At 43.4% G+C, this 14,408-nt stretch overlaps 1 protein-coding gene across 2 annotated transcripts in view; it reads right to left on the reverse strand.

The window, feature by feature from the left end:
- Positions 1–392: 392 nt before the first annotated feature.
- Positions 393–14,408, reverse strand: part of Znf202 (zinc finger protein 202) — a 32,449-nt gene continuing 18,433 nt past the window's right edge. The window contains exons 2-7 of one of the 2 annotated variants that reach the window (XM_075966310.1): positions 5,743–6,238; positions 4,934–5,144; positions 4,498–4,586; positions 3,637–3,766; positions 3,001–3,120; positions 393–2,655 (exon numbers count right to left, since the gene is read on the reverse strand). In XM_075966310.1, the coding sequence (XP_075822425.1) occupies positions 1,685–2,655; positions 3,001–3,120; positions 3,637–3,766; positions 4,498–4,586; positions 4,934–5,144; positions 5,743–6,168 (1,947 nt within the window). In that variant the 5' untranslated portion in view covers positions 6,169–6,238 and the 3' untranslated portion in view covers positions 393–1,684. The remainder of the gene's footprint in view (positions 2,656–3,000; positions 3,121–3,636; positions 3,767–4,497; positions 4,587–4,933; positions 5,145–5,742; positions 6,239–14,408) is intronic. The other variant, XM_075966311.1, reaches the window with a different exon arrangement.

Below are 14,408 nucleotides of genomic sequence, written 5' to 3' on the forward strand. Positions count from 1 at the left end.
TGCATGTTTGACAAACGCCAGAATATTGGTCTCTTGTGCAAGCTGCAGGCTTGACCCTCTGTGTACACATTGTACCCAGAGCTATGCTAACCACTCCAAGCCCTCACTATTGTGGAAAGCATCTCTGTCCTTTAAATCTAGTTAAAGCAGAAACAGCCTTCAGAGGCATCAGACAGCTGCAGCTCCAGGAGGTGATCAGGCAAAATGTAAACGGGGGCACTTGGCTCCAAGTATCACTTTGACATCAATTGACTGACACTAAAACTCAACTAGGCCATCACAAGAGAATTTCCTTACTGGGATGTTAGGGCTGGGAAGCTCTGTTGCGAACCCACCAGATTCCTTATCATGAAATGAGCAGAAGAAAGCAGGCACACACATCCATCTACCTTCTCATGCTTTAATTCCACACCCGATACTCCATTTCTGGAGCAACTCTCCCCGGTCCTTTCCAGATAGCCAGACACACGAGGGAACCTCAAACAGGCAAAAGACCCTTGGGCTACCAGGAGATACCACTTTTTAGTTCACAGTTACATGAAAATGAAAATATACGTATAAAAAACCCAAATACCACAGACACAAAAAAATCCATTTACGTCTGGTGAATTCTCAGGGTTCAAAATATTAGGGTTCATTATCTTCCCTGCATGATAGAACTGAGGCATCAACACTAAGGACAAGGTGGCAGAATCGTCCTAATAGTCTTGGCCAGTGGCAACAGCTGTTTCCTATCTTCCAAAGTGGTTTCAGATCTTTTCTAGTTTCCTTACATAAATGCAGTGAGCCAGTCAGCTGTGACTGTGCACTGATAACGTTATGGCGCCTTTCCAGGCCGACAGGGCTTCAGATTCCCTCTCACAACCCAGATGAAGGATGCGCTGAAACACTACGTGGGGAAGTGATGGGTTTCGCCAGGCCTTAATCACGCTTTACTGAATTCTCCAGCACTCCAGTCTACATTGTTCCTGCAGTAGGCATAGAAGGTACAAAGTTGACAGTAGCCAGATCACAGGAAAGCTAAAGACAAGCATATCCAGACCGGGGTGGTGCACCCCAGGAGGCTTTCGATCAGACCCGCTTTTGTAGCAGTGTATGGCACTTGGTGTCACTCTGAGAACAGGGAAGGGAGCAGCTTGCCAAAATCCTTGTGCAGTAGCCTCAAGGACTTGTCCTTTATTACTCTCCCCCTTGTCTCCGGCATCTAAGTGAAGAGGTGACTTAGTGGGAACCTGAAGCTGGCTCATCAGTGTGCGGCAAATCTCTCAGGACACAGAATTCCTGTCTTAAGATTAGGGCTGTGTGCTTTACAGTTGGAGCCCAGGGAGGACAGATCCCTTTAGGTCGGTCCCTTATCAGACCCAAGAACTTACTTATCCTTGGTCACAAAGAAGTTGAGGCTGGTAAATAGTCTTCAGGATATAGAACAGCCTAGGTTTCCCAAAACATAATATCAAAAATTTCTTAGAGTCCCAAATCTCCTACTTCACACCATGATGTAGAGGTAGGAGCATGCTTGTGAAAGAGAAGCCTCGACTGAGGAGAGCTGATGAGTTCTGGAAGAGGTGACATATGGTATGGGCAGGTCAAAGAGATGCCTCAGAACAGGTCTCCTAGGGTTAACCACAGAGTCCATCCCATCCCAGCTGAGGGCTGAACAACGTTCTCCACACACGGCACATAGCTAGGTCTTTCTCGTATGGGTTCTCTGGTGCCTGATTAGGTGATACCCTCTACCGAAGCTCTTCCCACAGGTAGTACAAGTAAAAGGCTTTTCTCCAGTGTGTGTTCGTTGATGTCTGACGAGATGATCCCTCCTGCTAAAGCTTTTACCACATTCATCACACCGGCAGTTCCTCACAGAGGAATGGCTTTTCTGGTGCTTGGCAAATGCTGCACTATTGTTGAAGGAGCGCCCACATTCACTGCAGAGAAAGAGCTCCTCAGTCACGTGTGTCTTCCGATGTGTCAGAAACTGTCTCTGGTCACTGAAGTCCTCTCCACAGTCCGTACATGAGTAGGGCTTGCCTGTAGCATGGATTCTTTGGTGTGTGGTTAACACAGATTTCTGACTGAAGCTTTTGCCACAAGTAGTACAGAAGAAAGGTTTTTCCCCTGTGTGTGTCCTCTGGTGCCTGACCAGGTCTGAAGTCCAACGGAAATGTTTTCCACAGTCATCACAGCTATACGGTTTTTCTACAAGGGCATTTCCCCCCGACTGGGTCAGAGGGGCATCCACATTCTTCCGGTTTGGAGGATGTTTATGAGGAGGGTTCGTCTTATGGACTTTCTGGTGCCTGGCAAGATGTGAGCTCCGTGTATAACTTTTCCCACACTCCATACACTTATAGGGCTTTTCTCCTGTGTGAGTTCTCAAGTGCCTAATAAGATGAGAATTGCATGTGAAGCTTTTTCCACATAGAGGGCAGTGGTGTTGCCTCGCTATCTGGGGGTGACCAGGAGTAGTTTCCTTAGTTTTTGTGGAATTATTAACTTGAGAAATATTTGTGCCAAATCTCCTTTCATTAAGTCTACTTGTATTACCCTCAAAGACTATCTCCCAATCTGGAGTCTGGTGAGTTTCTGGGTCTACCAAAATAGACCTGTGTGTATCTTCTTGCTCAACACTTCCTTCCCCATCTTCACTCAGGTCTCCTAGAGAAGGGGCAAGAACAGAAAAAAGAAGCTATGATAACAAAACCTTTTATACCACGAGAGAATTTTTAATGGTTTTTCTAATAAATAACAGGGAGAGGGAGGGTGTAGAAGAGGTTAATGACAGTCGGGTCTGTCTTTCAGAGAAAGGCATTAGTGTGGATGGTGTATTAGAAGAACCAGTGAGTGGGTATGGGGTACGGCCATTGTGGTGAATGAGGCAGGATTGAGAGTGGAGGATAAAATAATGAAAGGGAACCAACGAGAAAGGGCCGAGGAGAAAAGAGGCACACTGACTAGAGGGGGCTGTCCAATGCAGTGTCAGAGCTGTCTGCTGCTCCTTACCTGTATAGGTAAAACTCAGGATTTCTGTTTCTGCAGGCTCCTGAGATTCGTGGACATCTGGGACCTGAGGCTCTTCTTCTCTAATCTGGGAGGTATCATCCAGTCTGGGAATTGGAAATGCTGCTCAAGAGATAAGAAAAAAGGACATCATGATTGGTTCAATACTTCCCCAAGTTAAAAGCAGATTTTTATGGACTGGTAGGTAGGTGGTAGAGCAAAAAGGTAAATTAACTGGTCAGCTATTACTAGTCTTTAGCTTGGCACCTCTGCATGCTGCCCACCTTCTGCATTTCTTGTGCCTTAGTAACTATGTACTGTGAGCCTTGCTCCTTCCCTCTTGTTGAGGAATGCAGATTATCTTTGCTGTCACTGCTTCAAAACTCATGTTTACTTCAAAAGTTAAATATTAAAGCTCAAAAAACTAACAGTATTCTCCCATTAATTTTCCCAAGCATCTTTACTTCTTCCTTTCAGTTGGAAGGATATCATCTTCTTGAGCTAACTGATCTTTAATCTCATTGTGTGGTAGGCATGCATAAGTGAAAGTTTAGTTCATGTGGTCTTTGCCTCCCCATACTCCAATATAAAAAAAGATGTTTGTGGCTAGAATGCCCTGAAATACATGCAACTCCTTACACAGAGAAACTACAATTCCACAATCTTCTTCCAAGACATATTCTCCATAGAATTCTTTTTGTGTTGGATCCAGATCACTCCACTGATCCTGTGAGAAGCAGAGAGCCACATCTTTGAATGTGACTAGTCCCTGAAATGACACAAGGATCCAATCAGGATGTGATGCTTCAGGTAGCCTACTGTGTTTTGGGGTAGAGTCATCCAAAGATAAAGGGAATGCTAGTAGGCAGAAGGCTTTCCTTTGGGGAGCCTGCTTCCCACTGCTGCTGCTTTCGAACCTTCAGCACTTGAGGAAAGAAAGCATCGACCCTGTTTCTGCTCTCCAACCTCAGGCCAGACTTCATTCTTCCTCAGGGTATTGTTTAAAATCTAAGACAGATCTTAAATCATTCAACTTCCTATCTGGTATTTCAGTGGGGGGTCTCTATGAAAATTCATCGTTTCTAGGAATCTTTCCCAAACTACCCCATCTATTTTCATCTACAGTCAGAACAAGGAAGACATGAAAGAATTCTATCCTCTTTTCTCAGCCACATAATTTCAGATCAAGAAAGGATCCGAAGCTATCAAGGGGGATAGCTCCTGAATATCACAACTGTCATGTTAGCCATTCTTACAAATGATAAACAAAACCCACTTGACTTCAAAATTGTACTGAATACTGCAAAATAATCCCACTTAGTACCTTTCAGTAGTACCTTTGGCACATAAAGAGACTATGAAGACTGGAGTTGAAAACAACTCTTTAATTTGACACAGTTTCTTTTCCTATCTAAGTGTGTACATTTGTATCCCCAATTTGTTCAGCATATGGCTAACACCCAACAAAACTTCAAATATGTATTTTAAACTGGGGTTTACCTGAGAGAGGGCAGTGAGAAGAGCAACCATCCCTGGGTCTCCAGACCCTTGTTCTGTAGGAAGGTCTGGATCCTGGGACACTGGAACCTCTAAGGGGAAAAAAGGAGACAGAGGTCAGCAGCATCCTTCAGTGAACTTAGAAAGTGGCCTTAACTTCTCTGTTAAGAGAATCAAGAAAACTGGTCTAAGGTCAATTATCCTATCCATCATCACCTATAACCTCATCGGATAGCTAGGAACACTCACCAATATCACTATTTAAATGTGGCCCCATTTTGAGGCAGGGTCTAGCTGGTTCTTTCTGTTCTCAGCATCAAGATTCTGGGCTTTCTTTCCATTAGAATTTTCCAGCTTGTGTGATACAGGAGAACCCCCATCCCTCCATTTCCACTTCACTTTGCCCAAATCTCTGTTTCTTGCTGAGGTCTCTTCCTACCACTTTCCTGCAGAGACTGGCGCTCCCCGTCATGCTGCAAGCTCTCTTGTTCCGATATCCCCAGATCTGTGCTTCTGAGGGCTTCCGCATGGGGCTGCTCAGGGGTCAAGGTCTGCGTTGGATCTTGTTGCTCACTGGAGGACTCTGGCTCCACTTCTAGGGGTGGTGTCTCTTCTGACAGGACTTCCTGGCCCTGAACATGGACGGTTACCTGGGAAAAATTTTAACTTCCAGTCACCATGCAGTCAGGAGTAAATTGTCATCAGGGGTTATTTTAGGAGGAACACTCCCAGAGGGAATCAGATGAGGAAGGGAAATTCAATAGGCATGTGAACAACTGGTTATCTTCGCAAAGACAAGACAGGACACACTGGAACTATTTTATTTTTCTACTCTTAAACTTTATTTCAGCCATCTGGGGTCTCGAGGTTTCCATCTTTCCTTATTTCAGGTCTTCTTTTATTGTTTGTTTCCCCAGATTACCATCCTAGCAAAGGGATTTGGGGATTAAGAGTCTAGGTGAACTTCAAGGAAGTTTAATAGTTGCTTTCTGAGGACCCCACGGTTCTACATACAAAGAAATTAAAAAATCCAACTTCAGAGGCACAGGCAGGTGATCCAAACCCTAGAAACCACACTCACACACACATATATCCCTGCCCTGATAGGGCTCATGCATCTATACATAACCCAGACAGAACCAGAAAAATTTAAAAGATAATTTATGGGGTCCTCATACTCTCCCTGCATCTAGTCTTTCAGGAAACAGCCCCCTCCACATCACACAGATCAGGACTCCCCCTCCTCACCCACCGCCTTGGTCTCCTGGGTCGTTTCTGCAAACCCTCCACCAGCGTCACGGCCTCCTCGCCACTCTCTGGCCGCTGGCCGCGCACCCAGCTCTGCAGTTCTCCAGGCAGGACAGTGAGGAACTGCTCCAGCACGAGCAGCTCAAGGATCTGCTCCTTTGTCCTCCTCTCTGGCCTCAGCCATTGATGACAAAGCTCTCGAAGTCTGATGAGGGCTTCTCTAGGGCTAGATGCTTCCTGGTAGCGAAAGCGTCGGAAGTTCTGGTGAGAGGTCTCCAGCACAGGGTCATCCCCCTGCAAGGCAGACTCTGGACCGCAGGTGAAATCATCCTCCAGCTTTACCATCATGACTCCTTCTTCTTCCCAAAGGTCTTGGTCCTCTGGTTCCAAGGCAGTAGCCATTTCCTGGCTCTTGAGTGTTATCATATCATTTAGGCCTCACATTGGCATTAATGCATTTCAGTCTGGGTACCTCAAGGGGTTCCTCCCAAGGGATCTAGGATAGAGAAGTAAAGATGAAAGAGGACGATGCCTGCAGTTATGCAGAGACAATAGTTCTGACTTTATGATTCTCTGCACACTTCTTAAATAATTCCCCTCTCCAGTCTCCATAACTGTATTTTGCAATGAAATCCACGTAGCCTAGGAAGATCACCCTCTTAGGCAAGGCTCCTAGGCTTGAGGATAGAGGGTACATTGCTATACCCTTAACACTGTAGTTCTACCTCCTAATGTCTTTCTTCCACTTCCTTCCTGCTGGATTCTTTAGTCTGACTCCATCACTTCCTGTCAGACTATACCCAGCACATTCTGAGATCCCCATTGTTGTGGACTATTATTTTAACTAGGCAAAGATGTATTATATTTGTTTATGCTGCAAAAATGTTACTTTAACTGTGTAAAAGTGGCTTACTTTTGTTTATGCTGCATTTGCTTAATGATGTAAGGATGTGTGTTTAATTATGTAGAGATGGGTTGCATCTGCTTCACCTTGCCTACCTAAGGTACCTGATTGTCTGATAAAAAGCAGAACAGCCAATAGCTATGCAGGAAAAAGGATAGGCATGGCTGGCAGGGAGAGAGAATAAATAGGAGGAGAAATCTACACTGGATTTCTCCAGAGGGAAGGAGAGAAGAGAGACAAGAAAGAGAGAGACATGCCCGGTGCAAGAAGCCAGGCAGCCATCAGCCAGAAGCAGTGAAAGTAAGATCTACAGAAACAAGGTAAAAGGGCAAGATAAAGGGCAAAAGGTAGATAAAGAGAAACAGGTTAATTTAGTTAAAAGAGCTAGCCAGAAATGAGCCTAAGCTAGTTCAGCCAAAACAAACAAATAAACCAAAAGCCCCAAAAAACTAACAGTAAGTCTCTGTGTCCGGATTTGGAGCTGGTTCGTTGGTTGGTAACCTAAAAGAAAAAGCCTGGTGCACCTCATAGTTCTTAAATGGCTGGGAGAAAAATGCTCATAATGCCTACTAACCAATGCCCCAGTGGCCATGGTTTGTTTCACAGCACATACCATGTGTATCATGAGACACCAGCAGGGGAGGTGCAGCTTATGCAAGACTGCATCACACATAATATTAACCTCTGTAAAATGGGAATTCTTGGAGTTTTAAGAACTCCAAGAAAGAGCAGCGAGGAAAGACACTAACAAGAGCAGTGCTCCAAAACCCCGCCTTTATATTGCTAAAACATCTTTAATCGATTAACTTATCGATCCTCAAATTCACCAAGGACACTCATTTACCTTCTAAGTGCCTTGGCAGGGACCAATTGTTAAGAAAATACTCAATTTAGTAATCCTTGGATTCAACTTTGATTCTTTCTCATTGTTTAAAATTTGTTAAGCCAACCCTACCTCTTAAACTTCTAAATGCTTACTCCTCTTCTTCCTGCTGCTTCTGTGTGGTCCTTACCACCTTGCCTGAACTACAGCCATGATTTCCTATGTGTGTTCCCTGCAGTACTCAGTCATGAGTAAAATACAGCAAGATAAAATAAAATACAGTAAAATACAGCAAAATACAGAAAATGTCCATTTTCCAAAAGACGTTCTGATTCAATGTATCTAGACAGTTATGCCTTTAGAAATGCTCCTTGCCATCCTATTGCGATCCCTGGTTGGGTAAAATCAAGGGAAGTAAGGGAAGTTAGGAGTGCCTAAATTTGCCTGCTATCATTTAGCAGGTACGGGACAGGAGTGTGTACCAGTGGCAAGTTTTCTCTGCCAAATGACTTTTCTCATCAATAGAATGGAAATGATAGTATTTTCTATTAGTGTAAATTTGAGATTAAATGTCTTACTGTTCGTTATATTCAGAAGGGAAACTATTAACTTTCTAAAGTATACTTCCAATGATATGACTCAGTATTATAAAAAGTACTGTTTAAAATGTAAGATCACCTCAAAACCTGTGCAGGGCATGCCAAGTTCTTTACAGTGTATCTTCCCCATTCTCTGTACCACCTGCTGTAGTGACTGCACTGACGGCCAACAGCATGAGCTTGTAGGCCTCCCTGCATTTTGAAGACTGTACCTACTGCACACACTCCCCACTCTCTCCTCTGTACTGCTACAAGGGGTGTGACTATTTCTTACAGGTGTTTCCTCTTCACTTCCTTGCTTTGATGATATTCTAACTGGTCCTCATCTTGAATGTCTACACTGCCTCTGGAGTTGATGATATTCTAACTGGTCCTCATCTTGAATGTCTACACTGCCTCTGGGGTTGATGATATTCTAACTGGTCCTCATCTTGAATGTCTACACTGCCTCTGGAGTTGATGATATTCTAACTGGTCCTCATCTTGAATGTCTACACTGCCTCTGGAGTTGATGATATTCTAACTGGTCCTCATCTTGAATGTCTACACTGCCTCTGGGGTTGCTATCTTCACGTCACCACTCTTTAGCAGGTATGTCTATTTGCAGCCTGTGGGCCACATGTTTCCCAGGATAGCTGTGAATACAGTCAATACATTTGTAGATGACATTATTTTGCAGCATCAAAAGTTTGGAACCTTGATCTACACTGTTACCAATGTTAGCTGTCACAGTGAATCTGGTCACGTTCTTCCCCTAGTAATGATCCTCAACCATTCCTGCTTTTTTCCTTATGTGAACAAGCTTCTTTAAGCACATCACACTGTATCTGGTCTTAATCTTGTTATTCCCTTTGCTATCCTGTACAGCCATTCCCACCATTCCTCAAGTGAGTGCACACAATATGTACAAGTGTTCCGTGCACTTTAGCCTTTTAATATGCGCTGTTAAAATTCCTTCCCAGGAGAAATATAGCCAATAGCTACCCCTTGTCCTAAGTTCCTAACAAGAAACAGTGGCATGGTTTCACCAACCTTCACTCTGGGGAATGAGTGTTTATTATGGAGAACAGGTGAGGGGTTACTTACAGAGGTGTAGTCATCACTGCGCCAGAGACACACTTAGAGAACTTGACTTAGCAGGGATGTAAGGCTTCCCTAATAGCTGCACAGATGGAGGCCCTGCTCTAGGCTTCTCCAGTGTTTGTATTCTGACCCCTCCCCCAAGAAATGTGCAGAGTTGCCAGCTGGTAAGGAGTAGTTGGATTGGTGGGGGAAGAACTATAAACAAAATGGAATCATTTGTAAGCAGGCACAGCTGAATGCTCCAAGATGGCAGTTGGTTGGCTTGGAGGAAAATCACACACTATTCTTCCTACCTGCGACATTTAGTTAGGATAAACTTTACTTATCTTTTAAGACATAGCTTAGGTCTTAGTGTCTTCTGAGATGTTTCCTTGGGTCCTTTTCTTTCTACCCTTACACATGGTTAGAAATAGCCTAAGTGGGTCAAAAGCAATCTGCTCCATCACTGTCCTTACTACATAACAACTGTTTATTTTCCTTGTTAGGAACTGTGAATTTTACTCTCTGAAGCCTCTTAAAAGGAACACTACAAATGCACTTATAATGAATCTCCACTCTCATGTCTTCCTCTTCCTATAGCAGCCAACATCAACCTTTCTGTATCTGTACTCCTATTTTCCTAATCCACTGAGTCTTGCTAATTCTAACAAAATGTACTTCAAACTCACCATGTCTTCACCTGCATTAAATTCTCTAGTTGAGCATGACAACCTACCATATTTGAATGGCTACAGTCTCAACCCCGGAAAAGCACTGGCCTATGTCAAGTACTGTGTGCTGAGTGAACCACTTGAGTTCAAGCTTTACAACTGTTTTTGGCTCTGTCCTCCAGACAAGAATGTTATCCATCCAAGAGACTCTTTATTTGTCAATCATTTTCTTCTGCACTGCAGTTACCTGCAACCAACCCTCAAAGTTATCACCTGATTCTCATCAATTGCTCCTGGACTGCTGCTGTATTTAAAAAACCTACGGCCAGAGATTACATGGTTCCCATATTTCTTTTAATCCAAGTTACTTCATTAAATTGTCCTCGATCATTTGCAATATCGTTTCTATGTTTTTGATAGTTCTATAATGTTGGGGAGTATTATTTTAAGGTGTGCTACTTTTTTATGCTGTGGAACATCTGCTTAATGGTGTGAAGATGTACTGCTCTTGTTTAAGCTGCATGTTTAGCTCTGTGAAGCTGTGATTTTTTTTGCCTGTCTAAAACACCTGATGGTCCTCATAAAGAGCTGGATGGCCAATAGTGAGATAGGAGCAAGGATAAGCAGGGCTGATAGGCAGAGAGTATAAATAGAATGATAACTGGGGAGGAGGAGCAAGAGAACAGGGAGAGGAAGACAGCTGGGGCCAGCCACCCATGGAGTAAGAGTGAAGTAAGACATAGAAATAAGAAAAGGAAAAAGCCCAGAGGCCAAGGATAGATGGGATAATTTAAATTAAGAAAAGCTGGCAAGGAACAAGCCAAGGCTCAGCATTCGTAACTAAGAATAAATCTCCGTGTGTGATTTATCTGGGAGCTGAGTGGTGGGCCCCCCAAAAGAGGGTAAAGAGTAAAAAACAACACTATAATCCCTTTTAAATCTGTGTGCGAATGTGGCCATGCCACAGTGTACATGTGGAGGTCAGAGGACAGCTTGCAGAAGTTGGTTCTGTGTCTACCAAAGAGGCCATAAGATGTTGGATTCCCTGGAGCTGGAGTTACAGGTGATTGGGAGCTGCCTGACATGGGTACTGGGAACAGAACTTCAGTCTGTGAGAACAGCATGTACCCTAAACAAACCCTGAGCCACCTCTCCAGTCCTCCAAGTGATCTTTGTGTCACCAGAGGATCTCTCTGGAAGGTAAAGTTCTTCAAGACTTGGCTAGCCTCTGTGGGCCTCTCTTTTCCACTATGAGTGCCACTTCCATGACAGCCATTGCTCAAATTACCATTTTGTATCTCCTACTTCCTTTTAACAAAAATTTCTAAGCTTCTCTCTGAAATACCTTACTAAGCTTTCACTTGCCTAACTCCACTCTTCCTTCCAATCTGTTTTCTGAGTTCCCCTTAACTGACCCCTCCCAGGTAATGAATAATAAAACCTGTGTCTCTCCATTTCACAGTACCCACTGTGTTGTAAAAACTATTCCGCTGGTGGCAAAATAACTCATGGAACTATATAGGGTTTGAAGCGGGGGCATGTTGTACCCTGCTCAAAGTCTGGCAAACAGTAAGTGTGTGCTTCATAATTAATGAGGGCATATAACATTTCCTGAGTTTCTCTCACTGGGAAGGATAGTTACCATGTCATATTAATTATTATTTACTCAAATGTCCAGCAAAATTTGAATAAAGACAAATTTACTGTTTATTGTAAGTAAATAGGACATTCTCAGTGGTTTTCAGTGTGATGGAGTAATCTTCAGGTCACTTTGGGGGATAATTCAAATACACATTATATAAAACTGGGCATTCGGAAAAAGCATTTTTCTTTGATATTTCAATCAGCCTTAGTAAACACCATCCAGACATTAAATAATTTAATGTAATGTCAATATTATTTACCCAGATAAAGCTTTCCAATATTTATCCCTAACATTCACTCCTGTAAAGCAGATAAACAGAGCTGCTACCCAAGGTAGCCTAATTTAATAAAAACAGCTCCATTACTTAAAAATCTGAGAACCAACGTTCAGTGAGGTAAACCAGGAATTCCCTTGGTCTTCAGGGAGCATCAGGAATAAGATTCCATACAATGTATGTCCTGCCTGAAGGGACCCTGCTTTGAGTGGCTTTACTCCCCAAGGAATAAAGAATCTAGCCATGCAGCCATGCCACACAAATCCTGCTGGGGTTTTTAATGCTCCACAGTTGATACTTCTGCTGCTTGTTTTGCATTTATTTTAGCAGGCTTAAAAAGCAAGATGGAGGGAAAGTGGTCAGCAATAGTGGGAATGAAGAGGGGAATGGAATAGGCATGGCAGTTGAGTAAAGCTATATAGATCAGGTACCTTGCAATTTGTTGGCCTTCCAATTCCATTACCTTACTTGGGTGTCTTTGGAAGAATTCCACAGCAAGATCAAACCTTGGCATCAAACCTGGTGGCTCAATAGCAAATCCCTGGAGCCTGGGCAGCTTGCCTCTCTACCCAATGCTCACTCCCTATGTCCCCATAGTAACCATCCTGAAGTGGGCGATTTCTCTTTGGCACCTCAGGGTAGAGTTTATAAAACTAGGTTGGGAATAGTAAATAATTTGGTTAGAAGAATCACTAAGACAAACGTCTGCAAAGATACTTCATAAGAAGGGACAAGTCACACGCCCCCCCCTCCCCCCCCCGCCCAGCTCCTGCTGCAAGGGTTTCTTTGTTACACATGACCCTGCCTTCCTCAAGCCTGCCCTATTGTCTGCTAGGTCCTTGGCCCAGGAACAGTTTCCTGGTCCTGCACTAAGGCTATCCACCCAGAGGGGTGAGTGTCTGCCTGTCAGGCAGGCCTGAAGGTCCCCGCAAGGGAGTGCGGGCACCTTCAGCCTGTGCCGAACGGTCTTCTGTGTTCTAATCAACCCTGCCCTGCCTTCACATTCACCCTTTTGTCTGCGGTGTCCTTGGGCTACCAGGCATCCCTGTTTCAGTGCTGAGGAGTTCCATCCGAATGGGTCCTTGGCCCAGAAACAGCGTCCTGCTCCTGCACCCAGGCTATCCACCCAGAGGGGACTATTAGGCATCCCTGTTTCAGTGCTGAAGAGTTTCATCCAGACAAGAACAGTTATTGTCCTGCACTGAGGAGATCCACACAGAGAGTCAGTCACAGCAAAGACTAGACCAAGACACCAAGACTCTCCTGGCTCCATTTGAAGGAAGAGATGGGCAGGCGCCAATGCAAGAATTCCTCCAACAACCTGAAAGGCAACATGACACCACCAGAATCCAGGAATCCCGAAACAAGAAGAATTGAACACCCTACTCCAGAAGAAATCAATTTTAAATGGAACTTTATGAAAATAATAGAGGACCTTAAACAGGAGGTGACAAACTGCCATAAAGAAATGGAGATGACAAACAAAAAGGTAGAGGAAATGAATAAATCTCTCAAAGATACCCAAGGGGAAAAAAAAACAAGAAAAAGCAATCAAACAGGTAAGGGAAACATTTCAAGACTTGAAAAATGAAATGGAGGTAATGAAGAAAACACAAACCAAGGGAAGGCTTGATATGGAAATTCTGGGTAAATGAACAGGAACTACAGAGACAAGTATTACCAACAGAATACAAGAGATAGAAGAAAGAATCTCAGACACTGTAGATACTATAGAGGAAATAAACTCACTGATTAAAGAACAAAACAACCCTAACAAATTCTTTTTTTAAAATATTTATTTATTTATTATGTATACAATATTCTGTCTGTGTGTATGCCTGAAGGTCAGAAGAGGGCACCAGACCCCATTACAGATGGTTGTGAGTCACCATGTGTTTGTTGGGAATTGAACTCAGGACCTTTGGAAGAGCAGGCAATGCTCGTAACCTCTGAGCCATCTCTCCAGCCCCACCCAACAAATTCTTAACACAAACATCCAGAAAATCTGGGACACCGTGAAAAGCCCAAACCCAAGAATAATAGGTGTAGAAGAAGGAGAAGAATTACAGCTCAAAGGCCCAGAAAATATATTCAACAGTATTATAGAAGAAAACTTTCCCAACCTAAACAAGGATATTCCTGTGAAGGTGCAAGAAGCATACAGAACACCAAATAGACTGGATCAAAAGAAAGAATCCCCGCACCATGTAATAATCAAAACAAAAAACATACTGAATAAAAAACAGATATTAAGAGCTGCAAAGGAAAAAGGTCAAGTAACATATAAAGGGAAACCTATCAGAATTACACCTGACTTCGCAATGGAAACCACGAAAGCCAGAAGGTCTTAGATAGATGTGCTGTAGACACCAAGAGAACAGGGATGCAAGCCCAGACTACTATACCCAGCAAAGCTTGCATTCACCATCGATGGAAAAAACAAGATATTCTAGGACAAAAACAGATTTAAATAATACATTGCCACAAACCCAGCCTTACAGAAAATACTAGAAGAAAATCACAAACCAAGGAAGTCAACAACACCCATAATAACACAAGCATCTGACAACCCTCCATGAGCACAACTCAAAGAAGGGAAACAAACAAACATTACCACTAAAAAAAATAACTGGAGTTAACAACCACTGGTCATTAATATCACTTAATATCAATGGACTCAATTCACCT

Source organism: Microtus pennsylvanicus, chromosome 3 (assembly GCF_037038515.1).
Source record: "Microtus pennsylvanicus isolate mMicPen1 chromosome 3, mMicPen1.hap1, whole genome shotgun sequence".
Lineage (NCBI taxonomy): Eukaryota > Metazoa > Chordata > Mammalia > Rodentia > Cricetidae > Microtus > Microtus pennsylvanicus.